Source organism: Salvia splendens, chromosome 1 (assembly GCF_004379255.2).
Source record: "Salvia splendens isolate huo1 chromosome 1, SspV2, whole genome shotgun sequence".
In the NCBI taxonomy this organism is placed as follows: domain Eukaryota; kingdom Viridiplantae; phylum Streptophyta; class Magnoliopsida; order Lamiales; family Lamiaceae; genus Salvia; species Salvia splendens.
The window spans coordinates 23883234-23893925 of NC_056032.1; the positions used below are offsets into that span (position 1 = coordinate 23883234).

General features: G+C 38.5%; 1 protein-coding gene across 1 annotated transcript; it reads left to right on the forward strand.

Annotated features, from left to right (window-relative positions):
- Positions 1–3292: 3292 nt before the first annotated feature.
- LOC121745493 (cellulose synthase A catalytic subunit 3 [UDP-forming]-like) lies at positions 3293–10287 on the forward strand. The gene is made up of 15 exons (XM_042139430.1): positions 3293–3460; positions 3725–3820; positions 3962–4157; positions 5133–5341; positions 5432–5507; positions 5612–5804; positions 5944–6210; positions 6441–6786; positions 6866–7003; positions 7221–7346; positions 7481–7693; positions 7804–8068; positions 8346–8548; positions 9083–9433; positions 9508–10287. Exons 2-15 carry the CDS (start codon positions 3797–3799, stop codon positions 10090–10092), a joined length of 3192 nt encoding a protein of 1063 aa, XP_041995364.1. The 5' UTR covers positions 3293–3460; positions 3725–3796; the 3' UTR covers positions 10093–10287.
- Positions 10288–10692: the final 405 nt, after the last annotated feature.

Sequence of the window (10692 nt, forward strand, 5' to 3'; positions counted from 1 at the left end):
CTCGGACCCTTTCAAAGTAAAAACCCCGAGGTCACTCATTAATGACATGATAAATATTTCTATATAAAATGTTTTCGGCATAAGTCCACCGAGTGCACCAAGTACTCAGCCGTGCATGTGTTTTCATTATGTGCAGGTTGAGCGGTGACGAGCGCGTTGGGTGTTGAGCATAAAAGTGAAGAATGTCTATCAAATGTTCAGAATATGTTGTTTCTTCATACATAGCATTATTCTACTCTTGAAATGCTTCCGCTGAGCAGTTGTTTTTCTTTTGAGTTCTGGTATTGTTGAGATAGTGTTCTTTTTGAGTTGTTGTTTGTTGAGATACTCAGATTTTATTCGAGCTATTCCCATTTATTTCGAACTATGGTCGAATTGTGTTGTTTTCCCCTTTCTTTCCCGCTTCTTTAATCCTTCCATAGTCGCGATCCACCGTGTTTTCTATCTTTAGAAAATGCGGGCGTGACAATGGTACTCCCCCCGTCCCATAATATAGATGTCACACTTTTCTTTTTAGTTTGTCCCACAAAAGATGTCATATTTCCTTTAATGGAAAAAACTCCCTCTTACATTAATATAAATATACTATTTTCTCTATCCACCTAATACACAAAACAACATCATCTAAAATCTCGTGCTATTCTCCAACTATGCCATCTATTATGGGACGGAGGGAGTACCTTGAGTAAGACAACTTAAATGAAAGGTAAACATCTTAAGTGGGACAGATGAAGTAAGTTATTCATAATTACTACCAACTTTAAAGAACCTTTTTGCCATTTTGGTTTGTCCACGATTTATAGAACCATTTACTTTATTCCACTTTTAGTATGCGGACCCTACATCCCACCAACTTTTACACTCATAATCCAATATAAAACTAATACTTTAAATGAGTCTCACATTCCACTCACTTTCTCCCTTTACTTTTTTTTTTCGCAAAGTTAAATAATTTCTTAAAACCCGTGCGAAGTCAAAAGGGCTCTTTACCTCCGATCCAAGGAAGATGACCCCTTCCTTGGGCGGCACAAAAATTTATGCAACTTTATTTTATGTGTAAAATAGTGAGAGTTGAGTAAGAGAGACAATAAAGTAGATAGATAGATATTTCTATTTTTAGTAATGAGTCATTGAGATAAAAAAAGTGTGTCATTTCAATAGAACGAAGAGAATATTTAATTTATAAAACACATCAAAAATTAAAATCAAGTCATACCGTGACCTTTTTTTTGCAAATAACCAGTCAAATAGCACTCCATGAAAACAAAAAAAAAGTGTAAATATTTCACCAAACTCAAGGAGACTAACGAAAGCTCTAATATACAACAGCGATTAGGAAATGATGTTACATAAAAAAATATGGTATAAAAATAGAAATTCTTTCTAATTTTGTTTGTCCCATAAAAATAATTCATTTCTATTTTTCAAAACTTCTGTCTTTTTAGTTAGGTAAGTCTCATCCTCCACTAATATATTCTAATATTTTTTTCTTACTAGCTACTCTATCCATCTGCTATTAGGAGTCTGATTTCTTAGTGACACAGATTTTAAGAAATAATAAGAAAAATGAGTGAAAAAATGGGTGAAATATGAGTCTCGTTCGTATATATTAGTATTAAATGAAATGTGAGACCCTGTTATAATTAATAATAAAAATGAATCGAAACTCTTATTCACATAAAAACTACAATAAAAAACAAGACTCCTTTTTATAGATGGGGAATTATATACATTCCGTCCCAAAAACTACAATAAAAAACAAGACTCCTTTTTATAAATGGGGAATTATATACATTCCGTCCCAAATATCTTTATATATGTGGTATGGAGCGTTAGTTGAGAAGTCACACTCATAATTTTGAAGTCCATAGTATTATTAATAAAAATAGGGGCAGACCATTTAGAAGTGTACAAGCATTTGAAACGCAAAGTACCATTGCTCTGATGAGTGTCGGTGCTGTAATTTATAAATGAACTGCTTCTCTCTCCTCATTTTCTGTCAAGAAATAGATTAGCACAGCTGCTGGCCTGTCGTATTCTTCCCTTCCACGCCATTTTTATACATTTATTTATAACGTGTTAAATTCTCTAAATTCTGTCTCACCTCGACTTGGTGAAAATCCCTTCTAATCTATATAAGTGTGGATAACCCTTTCCCTTATGAGGCCTTTTAAGGGATGAGTGGCTCATTTCTAATATGGTATCAGAGCGGGCCCAAGTCGATGATGGTTTTCTCTTTATCTCTTATCTACCTCACGAGTGGAAGACCGATGTCCTTTCCGGCCTACATCGATGATGGTTTCTCTTGCATTGCCTACCCACGTGATGGAAGACTGATGTCCTTTCCGGCCCACACGTGAGGGGGCATGTTAAATTCTGTCCCACATCGACTTGGTGAAGATCCCTCACGAGTGGAAGACCGATGTCCTTTCCGGCCCATCGATGATGGTTTCTCTTGCATTGCCTACCCACGTGATGGAAGACCGATGTCCTTTCCGGCCCACACGTGAGGGGGCGTGTTAAATTCTCTAAATTCTGTCCCACATCGACTTGGTGAAGATCTCTCATGAGTGGAAGACCGATGTCCTTTCCGGCCCACATCGATGATGGTTTCTCTTGCATTGCCTACCCACGTGATGGAAGATCGATGTTCTTTCCGGCCCACACGTGAGGGGGAGTGTTAAATTCTCTAAATTATGTCCCACATCGACTTGGTGAAGATCCCTTCTAATCTATATAAGTGTGGATAACCCTCCCCTTATGAGGCCTTTTAAGGGTACGTGATGGAAGACTGATGTCCTTCCGGCCCACACGTGAGGGGGCGTGTTAAATTCTCTAAATTCTGTCCCACATCGACTTGGTGAAGATCCGTCACGAGTGGAAGACCGATGTCCTTTCCGGCCCATCGATGATGGTTTCTCTTGCATTGCCTACCCACGTGATGGAAGACCGATGTTCTTTCCGGCCCACACGTGAGGGGGCGTGTTAAATTCTCTAAATTCTGTCTCACATTGACTTGGTGAAGATCCCTCACGAGTGGAAGACCGATGTCCTTTTCGGTCCACATCGATGATGGTTTCTCTTGCATTGCCTACCCACGTGATGGAAGACCGATGTTCTTTCCAGCCCACATGTGAAGGGGCGTGTTAAATTCTCTAAATTCTGTCCCACATCGACTTGGTGAAGATCCCTTCTAATCTATATAAGTGTGGATAACCCTTCCCTGAGGCCTTTTAAAGGTGAGTGACCCATTTCTAATATAACGACAATTATAATAATTGATACACTCATTAACAGCTACACACAAACGGACCTTTGTATCATCTTTCTCTCTCTTGTAAAAAAGCGGAAGAGAGAATAGCTACTGTTTCTACTCGCTCTGCTTTGCATTTGGATCGGCTGCGGTCTCGATCTGTTTCTCTTGATTCGAGTTGAGCTTTGGAATCGTTTGGATTGCGCGGTGAGCTTCTGCTTTTTGCATTAACCAGGAATGCGAGGAGAATTAGCGTTTCACTAGATGTTTCAGTTATTTTTATGATTTACTACTTAATTTTAATTGCAAGTAATTTTGATTATTTAATTGAGTTGAGAGTCAAATGGATTAGCAATAAACGTGCTGAATCTGAGTGTCGGCAGTTTTTGTTGTTAGTTTTCTCGGTGTAGATCTAATCTGTGAAATGACGAGTTCCGAGGGATTGAGACACACCGTTTTGCACTTTTTCAGATGTTAAATTCAGAGTGAAGCTTTGCAATTGGCTGATTTTGATCCGTCGCTCTTCACTGAGGCTAACTGACAATGGAACCTGAAGCAGAAGTCAAGGTTGGTATGGGGTTGTTGATCAATATTGAATGCGTGATTAGGTTTTCTATCTTCTCATATGCTTGTAATTTTTTAGTGTGATTTTGTTTGTTGGGAATACTATGTTCCATTTTTAACTTATTTACTGCCTTCGGTTGCTAGGGGGAGACTTTGAAGACCATTGGCAGCCAGGTTTGTCAGATCTGTGGGGATGATGTTGGTTTGACTGCCGATCATGAGCCATTTGCTGCATGCGATGTCTGTGCGTTTCCAGTTTGCAGGCCTTGCTATGAATATGAGAGGAAGGATGGAAATCAGTCTTGCCCTCAGTGTAAAACCAGATACAAGAGGCATAAAGGTATAGTAAGTGCTAACAAAAAGTGTCCTTTCCTATCCTCTTTCAATTAAGAATGGATCAGATGGAGGAAACAATAAGAGTTTCATCGCATATTACTAAATTTGTTGCAACATAACTTTTTTATATAAAACTATATTGAGTTGCACAAATTGCTAAACATCTTCAAGGCTGTCAAAGGTTTTTATTTTTTATTTTTTTTTAATTGTAATAAATCTATTCCCCCTAAAATCAGGTCAGGTATATATATAATTAACTACAAAGTTTTAATTGATCATGTTCGGAAAAACAGCTGTTATAACTAGAATATTGACCAGTGAACTCCGAGGGGATTTGCAACTTATGTGAAAACTATGTTGGGAAGGGCCATAGGTCTTGAAAGATTCCACATGCTATGACCCAACAGTAGATGAAATAATGGGATTGGTATTGTGGTTTCTGCAATTACTTGTTATTTATATGTTAGTAATTTAAAACTGTAATGGAAAGCTGTATTCCTGGAATGGTTTAGTAATAAATATGCGTTTCGTTTCATTTTTAGAGGGGACATCTTAATGTTTTAGAACGTGCAGGTTCTAACTCGAATGTCGTAAAAGATTTCAGTGTTTGGTGGTGTCACATCAAGTTTGAGTATTATTATGTTTATTGTTGTATAATGTAATGATTATAGCATTAAGAAAATCACTATATATGACTGTTATTAGTTATCTAGCTGTAATGTATAGTATTATGCCTAAACATACAAATATGTTCCTAAAGTAATTGAAACACTGAAAGCTCTACTTGTATGGATGACCATTATTCAGGTTAAATTGTTTTTGGTAAAATTAATGCTGTTTCAGCAAATAGAAGCCCAAAAGACATGGCTGGTTTTACTTTAAGACATAATTATTAGTGACTTATGAAACACTGAAAATTTTTATTTCCATAACAGCTTAAATCTTTTTTGTGAAAATGAGTTTTGACACTTTTAAACAGGGAGTCCTGCAATTCAAGGTGATAGTGAAGAGGATGGTGTTTCTGATGATGTTGATGATATCCATTACTCTGAAACTCAAAGTGACAAGCAGAAAATTTCAGAGCGAATGTTGAGCTGGCGAGTTAATCATGGAGAAAGTCTTAATGCACCAAAGTATGACAAGGAAGTCCCTCAAAACCACATTCCATTGCTTACGAATGGAACAGATGTAAGTTTGGATGCTTTTGGATCACTGTAGTCTACTGTTAAATTGTGCAATCATGAATTATGGCATACCAACTTTCTCTTTGTTTTGCAGATCTCTGGGGAACTATCTGCTGCATCACCCGGGCGCCTTTCAATGGCATCTCCTCCTCCTGGAGGCAGTGGAAAACGTAAACTTTACTTTGTTTCAATTTCTTCAATAAATCGTGGCATTTCATTTGTTCTGTCAGTATTTCATATTCTTTACTTAATATCTTTCTTCTTCCATTTGTAGCCAGGATTGTGGATCCAGTGAGGGAGTTTGGATCTCCAGGCTTAGGCAATGTTGCCTGGAAAGAAAGAGTGGATGGCTGGAAAATGAAGCAGGAAAAGCCTGCTATTCCTATGACTACTAGCCACCCCCCTTCAGAAAGAGGAGTGGGAGATATTGATGCGAGCACTGATATTCTTGTCGATGACTCTCTGCTGTAAGTTTATTATTTTATATCCAGACATTATGAAATTCGTAGAACACCATATCTTGCTATCATGTGGCAGCAAAAAATGACACACTATGTTTTTGTTGCATGAAAGTCAATTATCCTGATACTTCTCTTCTTGGTGTAGGAATGATGAAGCCCGACAGCCCCTATCAAGGAAGGTTTCTATTCCGTCTTCAAGGATAAACCCTTACAGGATGGTTATTGTATTGCGGCTGGTTATTCTATGTATTTTCTTGCACTATAGAATAACGAACCCTGTACCCAATGCATATCCATTGTGGCTGATTTCTGTGATTTGTGAGATTTGGTTTGCTATATCCTGGATTCTGGATCAGTTCCCAAAATGGCTTCCTGTAAACCGTGAAACGTATCTTGACAGGCTTGCTCTGAGGTGAGAAATTTCACACATTGGCTTCATTATATGTTCCTCCCTGCTAAAAGTTTTGCGTATATAGTACGTAGATAGGGCAGTGCCTTTGTTTGGTTCTGCTACATTTATTCCGCTAAGCCCTTATATATTTAGCTCTTATGTTCCCACAAACACACTCTTTTGTCCTCACTGGAAATTACTTTTCCTGTCTGGTTTTGAAAACTATGTTAATAATATGTATTGTGTAACAGATATGACCGTGAAGGAGAGCCATCACAACTAGCTTCTGTTGACATATTTGTCAGTACTGTTGATCCTCTGAAGGAGCCTCCTCTCGTTACAGCTAATACTGTTTTGTCCATTCTTGCGGTAGACTATCCGGTGGACAAGGTTTCTTGTTATGTGTCTGATGATGGGTCTGCCATGTTGACGTTTGAAGCTCTATCAGAAACATCAGAATTTGCAAGGAAATGGGTTCCTTTCTGCAAAAAGTACAGTATTGAGCCACGGGCTCCCGAATGGTACTTTGCTCAGAAGATTGACTACTTAAGAGATAAAGTTCAGCCATCTTTTGTGAAAGACCGTCGGGCTATGAAGGTGAAAATTTTGTTTTACTAGAATTTACCTTCACATTTGGTCAAGCGTCTTATTTCTCTTCTCTGCATTTGTACTATAGAGAGAATATGAAGAATTTAAAATTCGTATCAACGCTCTCGTATCCAAGGCTCAGAAAGTTCCTGAAGAAGGTTGGGTCATGCAAGATGGTACACCTTGGCCTGGAAATAATACAAGGGATCACCCTGGAATGATCCAGGTAAGAAGATAACTGGAGGTTCTATCTTGTCAAGTGTCAATGTTTCTTTGTACAGTATAGGCATGCTCATTTGATATGCAAAGACCATACATTTTTAACTGTTTACATGTTCCTATTTATTTGGTTTTAAAGCAAGAGGCATGTTATGTATGTTTTCCCTCGACAAACATGTACTCCGTTGCATTTATGTAAAGTTCCTCATATATCTTGTTCACAGGTTTTCTTAGGCCAAAGTGGTGGTCTTGACAGTGATGGTAATGAGCTTCCTCGATTAGTATATGTTTCTCGAGAGAAGCGTCCTGGTTTCCAGCATCACAAGAAAGCTGGTGCCATGAATGCACTTGTAAGTAGTCAAATGATGTATTTTTGAACATTTAGTTTTCCATGCTGCAATTGAACATTTAGTTCACCGTGCTGCAATTGAGCATTTAATTTACCATGATGTATTTTTGGCATAATTATGTATTATACTTGCAGGTTCGTGTGTCAGCAGTTCTTACAAATGGACCTTTCTTGTTGAATCTCGATTGTGATCATTACATTAATAACAGCAAGGCGTTGCGTGAAGCAATGTGCTTTTTGATGGATCCAAATCTTGGGAAATATGTTTGCTATGTTCAATTTCCACAGAGATTCGATGGTATAGACAGGAGCGATCGATATGCCAACCGTAACACTGTCTTCTTTGATGTGAGTTTCAAGTGTTTCTAGTCATTACAGTCCTTATAATCCATTTGATACAAGTTTTGTTTTCGGTTACCTATCTAACTCATTTGAAATGTTCCTTTTTCGCTCACCAGATTAACTTGAGAGGTTTGGATGGTATTCAAGGCCCTGTATATGTGGGCACTGGATGTGTCTTCAACAGAACAGCTTTGTATGGTTATGAGCCTCCTCACAAGCCTAAGAATAAGAAGGCTCGGTTGCTTTCTTCCTGCTTTGGTGGATCTAGAAAGAAAAGTTCCATGTCAAGTAAGAAAGGTTCAGATAAGAAGAAATCTAGCAAGCATGCTGATCCTACTGTTCCAATCTTCAGCTTGGAGGATATAGAGGAGGGTGTTGAAGGTATGCTCTCCTTGAAACTAATAACTCAAAAATTGTCACTGCTCATTTATCCTCTAAGCTCATATGGATTATTTGCTTGAAAAGGGATGTTGCTGTTCTACTGTTTATGCACATAGTTCACCTTTCCCCCCTTGATACTTAAATACTTAAAATTATTACCGTGATGATTCTGCTTTAGATAGTGGTTCTTGCATGGCAAGGACACAGAAATTGCTGACATCATGAAAATTTCAAGTTTAACTCAATTTGTTATATCCCCTTTTGTTGATTGAACAAGGTGCTGGATTCGATGATGAAAAGTCATTGCTCATGTCCCAGATGAGCTTGGAGAAAAGATTCGGTCAGTCAGCTGTTTTTGTTGCATCTACCCTGATGGAGAATGGTGGTGTGCCTCAGTCTGCAACACCAGAGACTCTCCTGAAAGAGGCTATTCATGTCATTAGCTGTGGGTATGAAGATAAGTCGGAATGGGGAACTGAGGTACGTGTTGGATTAGATTCTGTGTACTGTGTGCCTTACTGATGCCCTATAAAGCATGTTATCCCATTTTCAAATTAGTTTATTCTGCAGCAGCAAATGCTAGTTACACTATGGGCTCTTCCAAAGACAATTTAGTAATTATTAAAGCTGAAGTTAACGGGGGTATTGTCGTGAAAAAATTAAAACCTCGAGCTCGATGATGTAGTTATGCGATAAAAAAGGCTACCTGTCATATAACTATTGCAGTGTCTTTCGATATATATCTAGTTACTAAAACAATGAAATAGCCCGATGCCTTTTGTACGGTTATAACCTAACGATATCCACACGCCACACAATCTAACTTAGGACTTGGACTTTTTGATATTGCTTCTATTAATATAATGATAGCTTTACTCTGACTCTTCAATGTTATTGTCGATATTTATTTCATGTGCATCAAATGCTTACTTGTATTAAATGATATTTTCTTCTAAAATTAGTTCTTGTCCACTAGAACTTCTTGTGAGACTAATTTTTCCCTCATGTATGCAGATAGGATGGATCTATGGTTCTGTCACAGAAGATATTCTTACAGGATTTAAAATGCATGCACGGGGCTGGCGATCAATTTACTGTATGCCTCCAAGGGCGGCCTTCAAGGGATCAGCTCCAATTAATCTTTCTGATCGATTGAATCAAGTGCTTAGATGGGCCTTAGGATCCGTGGAGATTCTGTTTAGCAGGCATTGTCCAATATGGTATGGATATAAAGGAAGGCTAAAATGGCTAGAGAGATTTGCATATGTTAACACCACGATTTACCCGATCACTTCCATTCCTCTGCTATTATATTGTACATTGCCAGCTGTCTGTTTGCTTACTGGGAAATTCATCATCCCACAGGTATGTCCTCATAAATTCTACATCTCTTGTGGAAGCTGAGAAACAAGTTTTAAACTATATATTTTGATTTACAGATAAGTAACCTTGCGAGTATCTGGTTTCTTTCCCTCTTTCTCTCCATCTTTGCCACTGGTATACTGGAGATGAGGTGGAGTGGTGTTGGAATTGACGAATGGTGGAGGAACGAGCAGTTCTGGGTCATTGGAGGTGTCTCAGCTCATCTGTTTGCTGTTTTCCAAGGTCTGCTCAAAGTTCTTGCTGGAATAGATACAAATTTCACTGTCACGTCCAAAGCTGGAGACGAAGAAGGAGATTTCACTGAGCTTTACATGTTTAAATGGACAACTCTTCTGATTCCTCCAACTACTCTTCTCATTGTAAACTTGGTCGGAGTTGTTGCTGGAATTTCCTATGCAATCAACAGCGGGTACCAATCTTGGGGACCGTTGTTTGGGAAATTGTTCTTTGCCTTCTGGGTGATCGTTCATCTCTACCCCTTCCTCAAAGGTCTAATGGGGCGGCAGAACCGTACTCCCACCATTGTCGTGGTGTGGTCGATTCTTCTTGCTTCGATCTTCTCATTGCTGTGGGTCAGAGTTGATCCCTTCACTACTAGAGTCACTGGCCCAAAGGTCGAAGAGTGTGGAATTAACTGCTGATATCCGCTTCTCAGAATTTCGATGGACTTCTTCTTGTCTGTGATTATCTTTTAGAGAGAGAAAGATAAGAAAGCTACAGTGTGTGTCATATATTTATCGTAAATTGATCAAAATTTTTGTCCATTGTCTGTTAGAACTTGTACGCTCTCAAAGCATATTTATATTGCATTAATTTATTTTTTCAATTCGTTTCTACAGCTGGAGTTACCAATGTACTGTATTTTGTTTTTATAGGTAGATGAATTGAGATTTAAAGGCTGTTTCAGAGTAGACTGAATATGAGATATTTGGCAATGGAGCATTAGCAATGGTTGGCCGATGGGAGGGCCTTCCCCATCGGCCTCATCGGCCAACCATTGCAGTGAGAGGGCCTTCCAAAGCCTCCCTCATATCAGCCTTGGCCGTTGAAATGAGGCGATGATCGGTCATCCATTGTGGAGGATGGGCCGATCATCGGCCTCCCTCTTTTTTTGTTTTGATTTTAATTTTTTTTATTCCATTTCTTCCACTATAAATAACACCTCCCATTCTTTACATTTCCCACACCAACAACTTATCTTCTCTCATTTTATTTCAATATATTTTCTCTCTCTAGTACAT